At 35.8% G+C, this 20539-nt stretch overlaps 1 protein-coding gene across 1 annotated transcript in view; it reads left to right on the forward strand.

Moving 5' to 3' along the window:
• The window catches only part of pde1cb (phosphodiesterase 1C, calmodulin-dependent b), a 92154-nt gene that overhangs the window by 3563 nt on the left and 68052 nt on the right, over positions 1–20539 (forward strand). Inside the window, exons 2-3 of the mRNA XM_077222432.1 lie at positions 11399–11449; positions 15456–15627. Coding sequence (XP_077078547.1) covers positions 11399–11449; positions 15456–15627 — 223 coding nt within the window. The remainder of the gene's footprint in view (positions 1–11398; positions 11450–15455; positions 15628–20539) is intronic.

A 20539-nucleotide genomic window follows, 5' to 3' on the forward strand; every position in this document is an offset into this window, starting at 1 on the left:
GTGTTTTAAGGTGTCCAAAGTCCGATTTTTACGCTAGCTGCATTACGTAGCCTGTCAAACTGAGTCTGCATGTCTGAGGATGAGACCGGCACCTGCTATGAATAATTAGGGCTTTGTTATTTAAATAATGAGTGATTTGTCTGAACAGATGGAGCAGAAATGCACAGATTGTGACTTGCAGAAGTATGGAGACAACTTAGGTCAGTGGTTCTCAAGACAATATTGGAAAGATATTTCTACTACATCTGCTGTAATGATGCATATTGTGATAAAGTTCATTAATTTCCATAATGTAATGATAAAAATTAAACTTTCATATATTTTAGATTCATTGCACACCAACTGAAATATTTCATGTCTTTTATTGTTTTAATACTGATGATTTTGGCATACAGCTCATGAAAACTCAAAATTCTCAAAAAATTAGCATATTTCATCCGACCAATAAAAGAAGTATTTTTAATACAAAAAAAAGTCAACCTTCAAATAATTATGTTCAGTTATGCACTCAATACTTGGTCGGGAATCCTTTTGCAGAAATGACTGCTTCAATGCGGCGTGGCATGGAGGCAATCAGCCTGTGGCACTGCTGAGGTGTTATGGAGGCCCAGGATGCTTCGATAGCGGCCTTAAGCTCATCCAGAGTGTTGGGTCTTGCGTCTCTCAACTTTCTCTTCACAATATCCCACAGATTCTCTATGGGGTTCAGGTCAGGAGAGTTGGCAGGCCAATTGAGCACGGTAATACCATGGTCAGTAAACCATTTACCAGTGGTTTTGGCACTGTGAGCAGGTGCCAGGTCGTGCTGAAAAGTGAAATCTTCATCTCCAAAAAGCTTTTCAGCAGATGGAAGCATGAAGTGCTCCAAAATCCCCTTATAGCTAGCTGCATTGACCCTGCCCTTGATAAAACACAGTGGACCAACACCAGCAGCTGACATGGCACCCCAGACCATCACTGACTGTAGGTACTTGACACTGGACTTCAGGCATTTTGGCATTTCCTTCTACCCAGTCTTCCTCCAGACTCTGGCACCTTGATTTCCGAATGACATGCAAAATTTGCTTTCATCCGAAAAAAGTACTTTGGACCACTGAGCAACAGTCCAGTGCTGCTTCTCTGTAGCCCAGGTCAGGCACTTCTGCCGCTGTTTCTGGTTCAAAAGTGGCTTGACCTGGGGAATGCGGCACCTGTAGCCCATTTCCTGCACACGCCTGTGCACGGTGGCTCTGGATGTTTCTACTCCAGACTCAGTCCACTGCTTCCGCAGGTCCCCCAAGGTCTGGAATCGGTCCTTCTCCACAATCTTCCTCAGGGTCCGGTCACCTCTTCTCGTTGTGCAGCGTTTTTTGCCACACTTTATTCTTCCACAGACTTCCCACTGAGGTGCCTTGATACAGCACTCTGGGAACAGCCTATTTGTTCAGAAATTTCTTTCTGTGTCTTACCCTCTTGCTTGAGGGTGTCAATAATGGCCTTCTGGACAGCAGTCAGGTCGGCAGTCTTACCCATGATTGCGGTTTTGAGTAATGAAACAGGCTGGGAGTTTTTAAAAGCCTCAGGAATCTTTTGCATGTGTTTAGAGTTAATTAGTTGATTCAGATGATTAGGTTGATATCTCGTTTAGAGACCCTTTTCATGATATGCTAATTTTTTGGGGTTTTCATGAGCTGTATACCAAAATCATCAGTATTAAAACAATAAAAGACCTGAAATATTTCAGTTGGTGCGCAATGAATCTAAAATATATGAAAGTTTAATTTTTATCATTACATTATGGAAAATAATGAACTTCATCACAATATGCTAATTTTTTTAGAAGGACCTGTGTGTATATATATATATATATATATATATATATTTTTTTTTTTTTTAATTAAATAGTTATTGTAATGATGTAAATCAATACAAAAATTATATAAAAAATGATGAAATTTCATAATTCTGTAGAAGTTTCAATAACTAATTGTTATTCAGGGTGTACACTTTTTATTACTAATGAATTTTAATGTTTTTTAATAGGCATTCTTGATTACTGAATTACGGAATTATTGCAGAAATATTTTAAACCCACAAATAGCAATTTCTACTGGATAAAATATTTACAGATTGACAAAAAATGATTATAAAAATTCCACTGTTTTAGATCAGTGTTTTTTAGGGGTGTAATGATGCCCTCATGTCACAATTCGAGACATATCACGACTGAACTCATGACACGATATTATTGCGATACTCCAAGACATGATAAAAGGTTAACAAAAAAATTACTGTTAATTAAAATGCTAAATTTGATATTACATTGTGGGTGTAAATGAATAGGTGTGGACTTGGTGCTGGAAACCCAAAGCACAGGACAATGGAAACACCAGAATAAAAATATTCATGATTCTGAAGCCGAAAATACAGAATTATTTTAGACGAATATGCTTGCACTCTGTAACTGACTATGTTTAAAATAATGTAGGCCACTTTTTACTGATAGTATATAAGACATTTGGCATTATCAGGCCCCACAAATATTCCCCCATGGCATTATCATCATTATTCAATTATATAAAAGATTTTCCTGAACTGAAAACTATTCAGGCTGCAAACAAATCCGGTTCGCGGTTTAAAGCTAGTATCTAGCTATCTGTAAAAGAACATGATGGTTTTAATTAACAGCGCATTTCCGCTCTGTCTGTGACATCATCGACCTCAGCATCTGGGAACCACAGAGAGCACGCGCTTTACGTCGCCACGGCAACAGGCGCGGGAACAGCTTGTTGGCGAGCTCGCGCTGTCTCAGGTCGCACTGTTGTTCAGACTGATGTTCACATTTATGAATTAATATTGTACATATCATATACTGATTATGTGTCATAGTCAGGAAGAAGCGGCGAGGCGCTGGTGGGTCAATATTTGTAGACTGACGATCCTCAATTATCCTTAAGGGTGTTGTGTCGTGTCGCCCTCTTGTGGTCAGATGAGGGATATCTATCTATCTTATCTATCTTATCTATCTCAGCGAGAGCCTCTAAGATAAAGAACCGTTTTACTTTTTATTTAGTAAAGAATTTGGGCACACAACACTGAAAGAAATGATTTAAAAAGGTTTAAATAGTATAAATGCTGATTAACCATAAGCTTAATGCGGTTGGTAAGCTTTAGAGTTATTGGACAAATAGTTTGCTGGATATGTATCAGCTGATGTTGGATATTATATTCAGGTTACTGTTTACACTTAATATTTAACAATATTATTGATTTGACTGCACTGACACTATTGTATGAGAACTGAACTGAGCTGGACGATGACATCACTGTTTTCTACAGAACTGCTTTATAAGATGAAATGAACTAATTTAATAATTGATCTTTACAACAGAACTGAATCAACACTGAGCTGACTTCAGCTGAACAATGACACTATTTTCTTTTAGAGCTGCTTTATAGATGAAATGAACTCTGTTTACATCATTGAATCTTTTTCCTGTTTATCACTGTAAAGCTGCTTTGAAGCAACCTGTATTGTATAAAGCCAAATATAAATAAAGGTGACTCGACTTGACTACTTTTATTTAATCAAACTTAAAGATATAGCAAGCGTATGGCAAAAAAATAACATTTTTTTAAGAGCACTTTCTCTTAAAGAGCAATGAGTTAATTTCTTAAAAAAATTTATAACAATCTTTATATTTTGAAATGTGCCGTCAACTTTCAGACCGTTAAAGCAACACAGAGCTCTCTATCTAACTAGAGTTTTCCATCTGCTCCTGTTATTTTTTTTAGAGAATATTTTTTAGAAAAAGGAATATTTATCTTTCATACTGCACATTATAAACCTTGTGATTTTTTTAAAAAAAATAGGTAGTATAGATTTAATGTTTGTTTTGTTAAAACCTTAAAATGCACAGATAAATATTTTTCATACAGAAAACTGAATATGCTGTAAATACTAAATAAAGTTACTGTAGATTCTATATGTTCCCTCAGAGACGTGTGACAACGAGCATGAGCTCCAGCTTTTGCCCATATTGTTGCATTACATTAACCTCAGGATCTCTTTATTGCAGTGGGAAAAAAGCCTTGGTTGGTTGCCTAGTGACCAGCATTCACAATAGAGACATCATATACATGAGCAGCTGACCTCACGCACAAGCACACAAACAACCACAGTACTTCTGTAATGACTGTCTGGAAGCTCATTAAAGCTCTTTGAGGAAAGACCAGATGAGGTTTGCTTGCCACTAGAAGAATCTCGGTTACTAAACAGAGAATATTAGCACACTGAAACATCTTCATATTCCTTCAATAAAGCTATGAATAATATCTTATTTTGTCCGAGGATGGACAGTTTCCCAAATGCGTGACTCTCTAATGCACGAAATAGTAGAATCAAAATTATAGTCTCCACTGTTTTTATTTATTTACTTGGTGGGTGGTGTTGCATACTGCATACGTTTAGATGATAAAATCGCACGCGCACATACGCAAGGAAAAGGAAGCTGCACTTTTTCCCTTCAAATGTGCATCGCAGAACACCGAATAGTTGCATACTGGTTAATGCTCGGAGGATTCAATGGTAACTGCAGTTGATAGTTTGTTCCTATAGAAGTTGCCAAGATAGTCTTGAGTGAGACACTGACTGAACCCTAAAATGCTCATACTGTAAAGTCAAGGAAATATATTCCACTTGCAGCATTCTATTCTATTCTATTCTATTCTATTCTATTCTATTCTATTCTATTCTATTCTATTCTATTCTATTCTACATCTTGTATACATTACCATTCAAAATGTTAACTTTTGAAAGAAGTCTCTTATGCTCACCAAGGCTGCATTTATTTAATCAAAAATATTATTCAATTTAAAAAATATACAATTTAAAATCATTTACAATGGTAAAATGAAATTTATTCCTGTGATCAAAGCTGAATTTTCAGCATCATTACACCAGTCTTCATTGTGAGATGATTGAAACATGACTGCAGAAGAAACATTTATGATTATTACCAATGTTGAAAACAGTGGTGCTACTTCATATTTTTTTGTGGAAAATTTGATACTTTTTCATGATTCTTGGATGAATGGCAATTTCAAAAGAACACTTTAAATTTTTATAACATTTATATATATATATATATATCTCACACCTATATATAATTAATTATACAATATCAATTTATTATATAATATTTTACTATTTAATTACTGGTAAATGATATATACATTTAATTTATATTTTAGATAAATATAAAAACATCACCATAATTTTAATATTAAACATAATTATTAATGAGACTACACACACACACATTTTTTTAAATTACACAATTTCAGTTTTTGTGTCATTTTTTAAATAATATTTTATTATTTAATTAAAGTCAATTAATTAAATTTATTGCAAAATACTGCAAGTATTTTTATATACCTAATATAATTCTTACCATTTAAGATAACATATATACCGTTAACCAAGTAACAGGTTTCTTTCTTTCTTTTTTTACATTATTTAATTAGTCTGTGACTTGGAGCTGGTGAAGGAGCTTTCTGCTTGTCTTCTGCTCTCTAATCATCCAGTCAGACGTGAGACAGTAACGTATTAAACCGTCACTGAATCCTCGGGGGTTTGAGGCCACCCATCCCACAGTGATTACAGAGAGACAAAAAGATCAAAGCCCCAAAACTCCAGCTATTATTTCAGCACAATAGCTGCATCTCGGCCTCCACCTGTCTGTTCCTCTCAATAGTTTTAGTCTTTGAATAGAATTGAATGATTCATGCTTCACCAAAATACATAACACAAACCTCACGGCCTTGGCCCAGCTAGACACATTTCTGGGAGTGTGTTCAACAAATCTCCAGCAATTCCAAATAGGTTTGATTCCGTTTAGATGATAAAATCGCACGCGCACATACGCAAGGAAAAGGAAGCTGCATTTTTTCCCTTCAAATGTGCATCGCAGAACATCGAACAGACACAGAGTTGTAGTGCGGATGAGAGGGGCAGAGTGTGTTATGATATGCATTGGTACACTAAGTGCTCTGAGAGGAGACTCACATTCAGCCAGAGAGAAAATAATGAGAGCGACAGAGGACGACAATGATCGAAAAAAAAGAGAAAATAGTGTCTCCCCTATGAGAGTATTGTGAGAGCAGGTCAGGATAGAGAGATCTGAAAGACAAAATAACCAAACGACTCGCGCACAACTTTGGGATTTACTCAACAAGAGAGAACTCACAAAATATAGAAAACATGTCAGAAGCGGACTCTCGGAAAAAGGGTTTCACCAAAGGCAGAAGTGCCACTTTCAGCATCGATGGATTCAGCTTCACCATTGGTAAGAAACTGTGCAATAAAATCAGACATAGGATGCCAGGATAAGGATTTGATGGACATTTGGTTCAGGACAATCCCTTCTTTACTTTCTGAACTCCATCACAACTGCAGTCTCAGCAAATGTACGGTCATTTGTTTTGGTGCTCCAGGAATCGCTCTTGATTAGACGTTACAGTCACAGATCTGTTGATTTCAGGATGTGATGTGAGTGTCTGATTTCTGAAAAGACCCATTCAGGTGAGCACAACTCCATAGCAACCAGAGTAAAATGCACCTGACCATGCAAACACACGCACAATACACAAACACATTCACTAACCTTAAACTATAGTGTTCTTTAATGGAATATGAAATTTAACGCTCTCATGTAATCCGGTGTGTGTCTTCTGCAGTTCCTTAGGAGAAATACAAATACAAATTGTTGATTTACAGTACCGAGTGCAGGGTGAGAAAAGTAACACATTCCCATGTGAATTGTACGTAACTTGTAATTTGAACATGGAATAATTTGATGATAAATATTTGAGTTCATATCAAGATCTTTGACTTTTTATACGGTGCACAGTTTGAGCTGTTTATTAGCGTATTATATGCTTAATTTGCATACTTTAATATAAATATGTATATGTATATAATTTATTTTCTATTATTTTGTATTTTCAGTTTTCATTTAAGTTTGTTGTTTTGTCATTTTTATATTTTTTTTATATTTCTATTCAGCCAATTTTTTTTTTGTTTTAGTAACTTTAGTGCTTCTACTTATTTCATTTTAAGTTTATTTTTTAAGTAAAAACCCCTTTCATTTTCTCCATAGGTAAATTTATTTTTAACAATAACTTATAAACTTCAAAGACAGACCTACTGTGAGCTGCGAGGTTGTTTATCCATGGTATTTGCTTCTGCGGAAGCCGTCAGCCCACATTATTTCAGCTTATTTTTAAAATAATTATGTTTTACAGAGAAATCATGGTGAAAAACGACATTACCCATGATGCTGTACAGAAAATTCCACCAATCAAAGTCGAAAAAAGCAACATGCGCCAAAATAGCTCTTTAGCTCCGCCCACTCCCATGAAGCACCGCAAATGACGCAATCGAGTCGACCTCTCTACACTCTTAAAATTTGTATTTGTATATATACATACTTTTATTGCAATACAATTTAAATAAATTGTTTTTATACATACAATCAACATTTGTAAATGAGAAGTAGTATATGTCTCCATTGTTATAATTTCAATTATGCTTCTTCAATTATGCTTCTGACTCTATTACGTAATTTGCAGTGCTCTGTGGGAGGGGGCGGAGCTAAAGATCTGATTTGCCGCTCTTTGCTTGCTGCAGCTCTCTGATTAGTGCAGCTCTCTGACTCTCTGATTATCGAAAAAATATCAAAAATGGTGGAAAAAAAACGTTATCTCTAATCATTACGGATAGCTGTATGCTATGCTACTATCTAAGCTAACTAAAGAACTTTAAGAATGAGAAATGTTTCATTTCACAATCTATAGCTTTGGTTAAATACTAGTTTATGAAACATTTAAGTTAAAATACATTAATTGTCATTACAACATAGTTTAAACGACTTGTATAATAAAGTGATATCTGATTTGTAACCAGGCACTAAAAAATCCAATCGGATTGCTTGGTGCCTAAGCTGGGACTCATCACTTCACCAAACCGGAACCGACTATTGCATTGTATTAGACAGCTTATTAGAATACTCGATTCTGATTGGTCAGATATTTTGGTATGATAATAACTGAATATAATTGCCCGTCGACCCACACAATTGTTTTCCAGCATATCTGCGCATAATAACATTTATTTTAAACCTAAATTAATATTATATGTACATGGACTTCGTTATGACGAAATAAATGCTTTGCGTCTTGGTCCTGATCCCCTTGTCGGGGTCTATTTTGAGATGATAAACGTCTGACTGTACATTTTTCCATACTCAGACACACCGTCCTGTTTATCAGCCCTTTGTTTCGCAGAAACGCACACCCACATGGGATAACAGCGGTTACAGGGTGTCTTACAGGATAGGTGTTATGATGGAAACACAGGTGTGAGCTGTTATTTTTTTTAGTCTCTGTCCTGATGCATTTATATAGGACATTTAAAAAAAAAAAGCTCCTGACTTGCAAAACTGTTTATTTAACTAGCACACTTTTAATACTGTAGATAAACTAGCCAACGAGTTGAGCGCCACAAGAAAACAGCAGGGAATCTCATATCCACATTTCATTACAACACTCTATGCCATTTTCAAACATTTGCTTGTCGTCATGGTTACACAGCCCAGCGATCAATTGCTCAGTGTGCTTTAGGCTCATTTTTGTGACATGTTGTCAATCAGGTTCAGTGGAGCGTGATGACGAACCATTAATGATGATTGGCTAAAGCAACACGACCACTTTCTCTCCGCCCTCAGAGTCACTCTGTGGGCTTTTAATGGTTTGCCTGCTGGGGAAACATAGCGTGCGTGTGTTTTGGTCTATTTAGGTCTTGATACAGAATGTCATGACAGTTAATGGGAGTTGTATAATGTTGTGGTGTAAATGGTGTTGTACTAATGCATGTTCTGATTTTTCTCAGCTCGAGCAATGTGTACTCAAAATCCAATCTCATTGACTGGTGCATCAGCCTGGCTGGTTTTGTTTTCCTGAGTGTAACAGGCAATGCAATTTACATTAATGCACAGAAGCAACTCTTACAACACATGTAAAGAATCTCTTGAACTTTGAACTTAACCTGTGAACTAACTAGGTTTACACTGACATAGTAATGCACTGAACTGTGTGTTATCTTGTAATAAAAGAATAAAAATGCATGCATTACTGGTACTGCTTATACTTGAGGTTAGACATTTATTCAAATCACTAACCTCAAATCTGTGTTATATTAGTATAATGTATGTATTAGTAATTATTAATGCTTTTAGTTTGTTTTAGTCATTTGGTTTGTGCTTTTTTGTCATTTTTTTTAAATTAGCTTTCTAAAAATATTTAAATTAGGCTCTAATTTATTTCAGCTTTTTTGTATTTTTAGTATTTAACATTACTTTCAGTTCTATGCAAAAGCAACATTTTGTTACCAGTTTTTATTTATTTATTATTTAATAATAGTCATTCATTAATATATAGGGTGACACTTACAATAAGGTCACATTAATTGATGCGTACTAAAATTAAGTAACAATGAGCAATTTGCTACAGTACACACACACACCAAAAAAACTATTCTAGCTGTTCGCTCAGTTTATTTAAATAAAATAAGCTGAGACAACACAAATTTTTAGTTTTTTATTTAATTGTCATTTGCACTAAATTTTATTACGTTAAATTAAATGTGTAAAATGTTAAGTTAACTTAAACCATTTGTGTTGTGATTACATGAATCATTTGTGTTGCATTAACTGAAACTGCGCTGTGGATTTCTAGTTCCCAGCATGCTTTGCATAGGAATAGACCAGGAGAGTAAATGTTGAAATTAAGTGCTGTTTAATGCGTTTTTTAGTAAAGTGAAAGACCGGTTAAAGTTTAATGTTCAGTTATATTGTAAATTTAAAAGAGTTGATGTGATTTCGATTTTTGAGGTTACCATTATGCTGAAGTGTAGACCTTGTGGTTAGTGTGTGGGTGGCTAAATAATATAAAGCTATGGTATTCTCAATGAGCTGTAACTGTACTAATACCAGTGAAGAGAAACGTTTTACTTGATCAAAATAACTAAACACTGAAACTCTGACAAATCTTTCCATTTTCTTAATAAACAGAAAACTCTGCACAAGGGACACGTCTGAACAGCAACTATAATATCTCATAATTGAATTAAGTTAGACCAACAAGCATTTTTTTTTAGTGTATTATGGGTTGTTAACGTTAGTTCATAAAAATACAATTGTTCATTGTTAGTTAATTTTAGCAAGCTCAGGTCCATTAAATAATATTAACACATACATTTTCTTATTTTAATAATGTATTAGTAGATGTTGATTATTGTTGATTTATCATTGTTGGTTTGTTATATAATGTAGTTAACTAATGTTAACAAATGAAACCTTATTGTATAGTGTTGCCTTTATAATTTCTTTTATTTCAGCTTTATTTCAATTATTGAAAAAGATTTTTAATTTCAGTTAATGATAACAAAACCTAAACTTTGCCTTGCATCTCATCCTGCAGAGTTAGGGAAGCACGATATATCGGCCACCATATCGGCACAGCGGATGTATGTTCATATTTCATTTTATCGGTATCGGCCAGATTGGAAAATATAGAGAATAGATAATGGATTATTTCCTTCAGCTAAGACACTTCAGACACACACTGTTCACCATGATGGATTTGATATGCTTGAAATATGTTGAAATCACTTCAAAAAGAAAAATATGGTCTTGTAGGCTACATAAAATTATACTGAGAAGAACATTATGTGCTTGGGTCATAGATTTACATGGTGAGGCTTTTGTTTTTGGAATCAGGCTCTCAAAAATGGTAAAGAAATTTGGATTTAGATTTATCGGCCAATATATCGGTTATCAGCTTTCAAATACAAAGAACTATTGTTATCGCTATTGGCCAAATTTTTATATCGGTGCATCCCTATGCAGAGTTCAGCCCATGATGTACATTTAAATGTAAATGTAATGTACCATAAAAAATGGAATTGCACGACATGATTGAATTAGATTTTTTGCCCTGTGGATGATAAAACACCTGAAAAGTCCCTCAAGAGAAACCCGAGTCACATCTAGAGTCCAAAATATGAGAGAAAGGCTTTTTTGACTTTTTCTCTGGACTCTATTTAGCAGCTGAAGTCGTATTAAAGCAGCCTTCAAGCTTTTCCAGCAGCTCGGTTCATTATATTCACATTATGCAAAAAGACACATTAAAATAGGAGCAAAAAAAAAAAAAAAAAGCTTTTTAATTATAGCCTCTGAAAAAGCTTTTGAAATAAGTTTTTAATGTTTTTTTATATTTTTTTATTTTTTTATTTTTTTTAGATGCACACACACACACAGAAAATGCCACTGCATTCATGTGTCTCTCTTTTTCTCTGTAGTGGCTAATGAGGATGGTGAGACCAACAGCCGGCCACTGGCGAGATTTGCACGTAAGTATGTGTTTTAAGAAAGCAACAAATTAACTCTGCACTACCTACATTTTTTTTGTACACATTATACATCTAGTTTCATATTCAAAAGGAATGGGCTGAAATGAAGTAGAAGGAACTCATTTGCAACTATATTTATTCATATAGCAGATGCTTTTATCCTACAAAGTGCTGTAGAAATTTTGCAGAAACACTACCACTCCCCGCATGTCTTTACAACAGGATTTTCAGTCATGGAAAACCTGGAAATATCAGGAAATATTAAAAGGGACTCCCAGGCCTATTAAAAAGGTCTAAAACCAGCACTGAAAATCCCACTCCTAAAAAAATTATCCAGTAATTACAAATGACTGAAAAAATGTCATGGTCAAATCATATTGGGTCATTAGTCAAAAAGCGTGGACATTTTGTTACCAGAGATGGAGTCATGGTCTTGGTTCTCAACTGGTTTGGCAGCGGCGACCCTAATTTGACCAAATTCCTAAGAAAAAATAAGACGATAATATCTTTTATGATTTTGCTTTTAAAAACCAAGCAAATTACTTTCACAAAAATGTTGACGCATAACATACACAAAAATTTAAAACAAAAACAAAAAATACATCACTTACACTGGTGAATAAGTATGAGGAACAGTAAGGCTATTAAAGGCAGTCCCAAACTAGTTTTTGTTAAAAGTTAGTAAGTTTGTATGAGCCACCACAATCATTAAAACATGAAAATAAATTTTGGAAACTACAGTTACTATGGTAAATACGCAATACTAACATGAACTGTTAATAACACGTGGGCACTAATCCTAATGAATAAAATGAACATCATACCTGCATCTTTTCCAGCTAACACATGATGTAGCCTGCCATTTGCTTAATTTATTGGTACTCTTTGGTAATAATATAATTACGACAACCTAAATCAAGCGTAGCGTCAGTTCTGGCAGGTCGCATTAGTCAAGCTCGCATCAGCTGACTCTCAGCTGATCCAGGTCTACCTATAGGAATACAACGCCTATCACTGTATACATAAATAAGCTCCTTCAGTATTATCAGCAGCTATCGCGTTTCTCAGGAGATAATAACCCTCCTACATCCCCAGCTCCTCATCTCGTCCAGTCAGTATTTGGCATTCTGACTCCCCTTTAAATCAGACTAAATTCCTGAATCATGTTGTAAATTAAAATATTGACATTAATGATATCTGCAATACATTCATGTTGGTTCTGTTCTGTTTACCCTAAGGGGGGTTATTGCTGCTCTTATCCATGCTAGGCTGCATGGATGCGCAGGGAGTTCTGTGATAGTGGTCCTGACAGAACTACGATTTTGCATGCTTGTAATTTCATTGTTCTATATACATCGGGTGCCTCTGCATTTGCAAACCACATGCACAGTATAAAAGACAGGAAACTTTTTGTTTTTCTTAGGTGAGAGACTTTGTATTTCATAATGACACAGACATACAGCATGACCACATCCGACAGCAGGACAGCGTGTTTTTCTCAGGCACTCTTTACTTACACTGTATCTGACAGAAGAGACAACAACTTTCACGCACGCCTTTCAAAATAAAAGCCTTTTTTAAAACATTTTGTTGTTGTTCTTTTTTCTTTGACTAAACACTACGTGACCCACTCAAAACCGTCTTGCAACCCACCGGTTGAGGAACACTGCTAAAGACCACATAAACGTGGCTTGGGTCTGCATGGATCTCTGCTTATAGACTTTGAGACAAGTCAACAATTGATTACCTTTACAAAAGTTTCTCAATATCTCAAACTAGTCTTTATGACCCCACACAGTTTCTGAAACTTGTATGAGACTTTTGTGATGTCATTTTTTATTTTTTTTATTTGTGATTTTTATGCTTTTTGGAATAATTAAATAAGGTGAAAACTTGATTAAGTATTTAAATACCTTTATTGGTATGCAGTCTGGGTTTGGTCTTGACTCCAGCAATGGTCATTGCTACTACCCATCAGACGGCTGGTGTCCTTTTAACAGACATAACACTTGACATGGGCATGTCACTAGGTGGCAGCATCCATCAATAGATGAGTTTAATGGGCTTCGTACTTGATTCAAAGAATCTCAGAGCTTTTCAGAGGTGGCACACAGATTGCATCTGAATGACAACATTATGAATACATGATCTCAATCTCATGATGGTAATGATGTGCACAGCATTGGTGGGAGCAAATCAATATGATATACCATGAATCAACAACTAGGCAATTAAGATCTCTAGAGGAGGCTTTAAAAAAATTGAACTGTTGCCATTGATGTTATTTTGAATCAGAATACTGCAAAAATAAAAATAATAATTCTAAAGGCATGGGAAAGGCTTTCAATATTTCAGTTTCATTTTCAATTCAGTGGTTTGATTTCAAAAAATCTTTAAAAAAAATTAAATTATTTATATACACTGAACAAAATTGTAAACTTTTGTTTTTGCCTCCATTTTTCATGAGCTGAACTCAAAGATCTAAGACTTTTTCTATGTACACAAAAGGCCTCTGTGACTTTATGATTTCATTAACGTATCTTTTTTTCTCAAAAGTTTCTTGAAGTGAAGGTTAACAACAATATAAATCTATAATTCAGTGTGCCAAAATTTTCACAAATTTTGTTTTGAGTATTACAAAACAAAAGCAAAATGAAAAGACAAAAACGATTAGATCTAATGCACACATCAACACAATTCATGTCAAAGAAAGGAAACATGATACATTATTTATTCACACTTTACAAAAATCTTTTTACTACTACTACTTTTTACTACTACTGGTCTGAAAACCAGTCAGTATCTGGTGTGACCACAATTTTCCTCACGCAGTGCAACACATCTCCTTCGCAGATACTTGCAACATGGGGGCGTGCATTATCATGCTGCAACATGAGATGATGGTTGTGGATGAATTGTACAACAGTGGGCCTCAGGATCTCGTCACTGTATCTCTGTGCATTCAAAATGCCATCAATAAAATGCACATGTGTTTGTTGTCCATAACATACGCCTGCCCATACCACAACACCATCGTCACCATGGGCCACTCGATCCACAACGTTGACATCAGCAAACCGCTCACCCACACAACGCGATACACGCTGTCTGCCATCTGCCCTGTACAGTGAAAACCGGGATTCATCCGTGAAGAGAACACCTCTCCAAAGTGCCAGACGCCATCGAATGTGAGCATTTGCCCACTCAAGTCGGTTACGACGATGAACTGCAGAACTGCGGTTGTGAGGCTGGTTAGATGTACTGCCAAATTCTCTGAAACGCCTTTGGAGAGGGCTTATGGTAGAGAAATGAACATTCAATTCATGGGCAAAAGCTCTGGTGGACATTCCTGCAGTCAGCACGCCAATTGCACGCTCCCTCAAAACTTGCAATATCTGTGGCATTGTGCTGTGTGATAAAACTGCACATTTTAGAGTGGCCTTTTATTGTGGCCAGCCTAAGGCACACCTGTGCAATAATCATGCTGCCTAATCAGCATCTTGATATGCCACACCTGTGAGGTGGATGGATTATCTCTGCAAAGGAGAAGTGCTCACTAACACAGATTTAGAAAGATTTGTGGACAATATTTGAGAGAAATAGGCCTTTTGTGTACATAGAAAAAGTCTAGTCAAAAAGTAGATGTTTGAGTTCAGCTCATGAAAAATGGGGGTAAAAACAAAATTGTTGCGTTTTATAATTTTGTTCAGTATAATTATATACATTATTTATTTATATAATAAAGGGATATAATATAATAAAACAAAATAAATTACAACATAAAATTAAAATAGAATAAAATAAATAAATGTAAGGGTTAAATGTACCAATAGAAATTGCATTACCAATAGTATTGTCAATATCATTGACGCACGGCAGATCATACTGTATATTTGTCATATTGTGGCAGGCAAAGACATAATGTGTTGCTTTTAGAAAGCAGTTTAAAAATAGGAGCTGTTTCATTGATTATCAAAGTCTTTACTCCGATTCATCTTGTTTCCAGGCTCAAAGTCTCAGAGTGCACTATGGAACACACTCACCGCTGGGACAGGGAAGAAGGAAAAGGGCAAAGTTGAGAGGGACATTCCAGACGACCCACGCAGAATAGAAGAGATCCTGGCGGATGAGCTTCCCGCTACAGACGTCCCAGAAGCAACAGAAAAAACTGCTGTCAGGTTAATCTCTCTCCTTTTATTGTGGTCAACAGTTGCTTTACAGGTCATGCGATCATGTCCAGTGACAGGGCAAACTGATCTGGGAACAGCAAATGTTTTCTCGATTATCAACTTTGTCTCAGAAGTTTCTCCCAAAATGAATTAGGATAGAAGGTTAATTTGTCATTGGAAGAATTTGATGAGAAATGTTTTAGTTCATATTGAGATCCCTGACTTTTGAATACATCTTTTGTATCCTGGCCAATATGAGTGCTGTTTGAGACTTTTTGAGATCCCTTCTCAGAAATGAGAAGCTTTACAGTGATAAACGGGTTAAATTCAGGTATTAGCAGCTCTACAGAAGACAGTGTCCTTATTCAGATCAGTTCAGTTCAGTGTTGATTAAATTCTGTTCAATAACAGTGTTGATGTTGCAAAAATAGTCAAATATAAATTCAGTTCAGGTTTTGTTCTCATCCAATACTGTCAATGCAGTCAAATCAAAAATATTACTGAATACTAAGTTTCCCCAATAAGCAAGCGACAGTGACAACAAAGAACGCAAAAGCAACATTTGCCTTTGCTGGTACATCTAGATTGCTGGTTCACTAGGAGAAGTGGGAATTGTCTACTTGTAAGGCGTTTGATATGACATCCCTATAAAGATTTAGTCTTTAAAGATTTTGAAGTCATAGTAGATGAGAACATGGCTGTCATGTTAAGTTAATGACCTGAATTTCTGATGAGGTCAACTTCACTTTGACTGGCAGAGTCTGTTGCTAGTTTTCATTGCTTACTCTACAGATGGAGTTGTGTCAGAGCATTAGTTGACTGGATTGAGAACACTTGAGGCTTTAGCACCGCTGAGCATATCATAAGTGGATCAAGCAGAGCTGAAATTCCCTCAACATTTTTATGTCTGACATCAAGAATTCTTTTAGGGTATTTGCAAACTTCAGCACCAAGAAACCGGCTGCAGTCCACTTGAGAAGGTCTGAGATACATTCAAGTGGGCTCCAGAACGGTTTATGTTCATAAATGTTAATAAATTCAACCTGGCCTAATTTGTAGATGTGACCCTTTTGAGGCAATGCACTTTTTTCTGTAAAAGGCAAATACTGCAAATTATTCTGCAAAATTTTCTGCAAATTATTTTTAATTGAATGCAGTGAATGAACATTAATAACTTGAATATGCAAGGCTTCTAGTGTTACTTGCTTCCAGTTATTTTGCTTTACAAAAACAGTCAATTATGCTGCTTGATATTGCTGGTTGTTATATTTTATTATCATAATCAAATGCTTGTTTGTAGTGTAAACAGTTTCTGTTAACTGCACTTCTAGTTATTTACATATTGTCAGGAGAGGTTCAGAAAAGAGGCGAGGACTCAGATCCAGAGAAAATGACTGGGTTTTATTTGTAACAAAAAACAGAAACCAAAAGTACCCCGTTGGGGAAAAACTGACCGGCAATGGGCAAGGGAGGGCTTGACACGGTTGGACCTAATGGGAATACATCCACAATGAACTGGCACAGGACAGAGAACAAAGGAAGAATAAGGGTATGTTTACATGACAACGATGTACCAAAAACTGAAAAAAGTTTCCTTAGCGTTTTTCATATGCAAATGACAACGTTATCAAAACAATCCCTGTTCACACGGACCTGCGAAAAAAATGAACAGGCAAAACGCATAAAAAGTTTTCCATTTTAGTTGAAAATGGTGTCATGTAAATGACCCTTAAAGAGGGAAGGAAAAACAAAGAAGAGCAGGTGGGGTAAATAAACCAATAATCAGGTAACAAGAGGGCAGGGTTAAAACTAAAGACGGACAACTAAGTAATCAAACCATGTCAACGTGTCTACTATGGTCCAAAGAGTGCAGTCAGACTATTTGATTTGACCGTTAATGCTTCAGTTTGCTCAAACAGTGTCCGTTGAGAACAGTTTTTCTATTCCATCTAATGGCACTGAACACCATTTTTAATTATTGAAGCAGTCAGAGACGGATAATTGAAAATCTTTAGTTGATGGATCACTGAAGAGTTTAAATATCGATATAACTTTTAAACTCTTGCCTTCTGCCTGTTTGACTCTGCTGAGACAATCCAAAAAGTTGTATTTTTGGGTTTTGCCAAGATAGAGCATGAGTGTTAGGCTTAGCAGACTAATGAGCAATATGCTTTGTGCTGGGATAATTAATGAAGGCAGGTGTTGTATGTCACTGAAAGCTCTGTTTGTAGTCCACCACTAGAGAAGAAAGATGTCTTTGAGTGTGAAAGAAATGTGTGTTTTTGAGATTGGGTATGATTATTGCTTCTTGTTGGGTAGGGGGTGGAGGTACTGAGCTACTGACTGACATGTCATGTGACGAATCACAATTTAGTTTTTTTTTAAGGAAAATTTGGAGAAGATAAATCTGGAAACAACGAAGACACAGTATTAGCATGAGAGAGTGAAATAAGAGAATGTAGGTCTGAAAATAATTGCAATTTTATCCTTTAAATATGCAAAAAATGCATCCATGAGTGCAAAAAAGCATAACGCGGCTCCATAAAGTCTCTATAATACAATGTCTGCTGACAAAACACTTTAAATTAAATGTCATATCATAAGAAATAGCCCTCATTGATTTGAACATGTATTAAATAACTTTTCTAATGACACTGCTTTAAGTATTTACTCATTAGTGTGAGTGGCATTTTATTATTTTCATCAAGTATTCATTATGAGACACTCCAACAGAGAGTTGCCGCCCTTAAAATGATTGTTATTAATGGCGTGTTTGTTCCCGAGTCTGTTGTCAGAATGTAGTTATGCTCATTAGCGGCATTGTTTGCATAACCTGTTGCATTCGGTATCGGAGGTTAAATTGATAAAATGAATTTTGCTCGGACTCATTATCAATCACCTGTCTGACTGCTGTCGATATTACAATACCCTTAAATGGAAGAAAAGAACTGCACACATCGATAAAACAGACCGGGCGTTAGTTAAATGTAATTTATCGCATAATAAGTCAAGCTGTCAATTTAACAAGCTAAATTGGTACAATCAAATATATTTGATGCAGTGAGATCCAGGCAAGCAGGCAATGATTATGTCAAAAATCTAATTTGAACAAGGAATAACAAATTGATTAAGTACAAATGTAAAATTATAAAGACATCAAATCGATTAAGTAAAGGTTTAAACAAAAACAAGATCTATCTTATTCAATGAATAAAGTCCAACACATTGTATCTAACAGATGAAGATTGTGAAGATCAGAGTATAAAGAAAGAAGGACTCAAAAGAAGTAAACAAAGAAGTAAGAATAATAAGAGAAGTAAAAAAGAAGCAGAAGTGAAGAATAAAACAAGTGCAGCGAATATATATGCAGGGAACTTATGTTCCTAAACTTATGTTTCAGTGTAATAAGAAAAGGTCAAACAGACTTATCCATTACCATTATATCATAGTTGTTGTAACGGCTAGGTCGGCGTGATCGGTCAAGGATGAAATTAGATCTACGAGGTGTGCGGTTTGGAAACCTTTAGAACAAAGACAGCAAAGCAATCATTTTAAAATATCATATTTTATCATAAAAACACTGTTTCTGCAAAAGAACACCTAGTACTGTGAATTACTAATTCTGAGAAATGATCACTCAGACAGTAGTTGGAAGGAATCTAATATCAAAACACAAGTACATTGTAAAATCCAACAGCTGTTCTAACTAACACTCTTTACAACCCCATTTCCAGAAAACGATTGGACATTTTGTAAAATGCAATGTAATCAATGTAAAGCAATGTAAATGATTTAGTTAATTCTCTTCACTGACAAAAAAAGTACAAAGAAAAGATTTCCAATGTTTTCATTCACCAACTTAATTGTATTTTTTAAATATAAACAAATAAACACACTCCAAAAAAGTTGGGACAAAGGCATGTTTACCACTATGTCACACATCACCTGTTAATTACACATTTTAATTGTTTGGGAATTGAGGATACTAATTGCTGAAGTTTTGCAAGTGGAATTTTTGCCCAATCTGGCCTCATACAAGACAGCTGCTTAACAGTCCGTGGCCATAGTTGTCTGATTCTCTTTTTCATGATGGGCCATACATTTTCAATAGGAGACAGATTTAGAGACCCCTCTGCTGTTACACGTGCAGAATGAGGCCTGGCATTGTCTTGCTCTAATAACCATGGATTTCCCAGGAAAGATGTCATCTTGATGGCAGTTTATGTCTCTGTAGAATCCCAATACCCAGTCCCCCATGCCGTCTGCACTGATGCACCCCCATACCACGACAGATGTGTGCTTTTGAACATGTCGCTGATGAAAGTCTGGATTGTCCCTCTCGTCTTTTGGACTGAGAACCCGATGTCCAATTTTCCCAAAAACATACTGAAACGTGGAATCATCTGACCACAGCACATATGCTCTCTGTGTTTTGGACTATCTGAGATGAGCTCGGGCCCGGAGAACTCAGCAGCTTCTATGCATAGAACTGATGTATAGCTTTTTACTTGCGTAACAGAGATTCAAGTGGCATTTCTTGATGGAACAGCAGACTGTGTTAGGTGACAATGGATTTCCAATGTACCCCCGAACACATGTGGCTGTATTTAACAGAGTAGCATGATGGTTTCTCATGCCGTGCCACACGAGGGCTCAAAGGTCATGCACATTTAACAGAGGTTTCCTGCTTTGCCCTGCATGTACTCAGATTTCCCTGGATTCCCTGAATCTTTTCACATTATATATAGTAGATAGTGCAATTGTTGCAATTGAAAATGTGAATTGTTTGACAATTCTCACATGACATTTTGCACCTAGTGGTGAGCCATAACCCATCTTTGCTTGCAAAGACTGAGATGCTCCTTTTACACAGTGATAATACCCTCACCTATTAAATAAAAATGTAGTAATCTACTATTCA

This window comes from Siphateles boraxobius, unplaced genomic scaffold (assembly GCF_051911475.1).
Source record: "Siphateles boraxobius isolate OS27281-9 unplaced genomic scaffold, OSU_SipBor_1 86, whole genome shotgun sequence".
NCBI classification, from domain to species: Eukaryota; Metazoa; Chordata; class Actinopteri; order Cypriniformes; family Leuciscidae; genus Siphateles; species Siphateles boraxobius.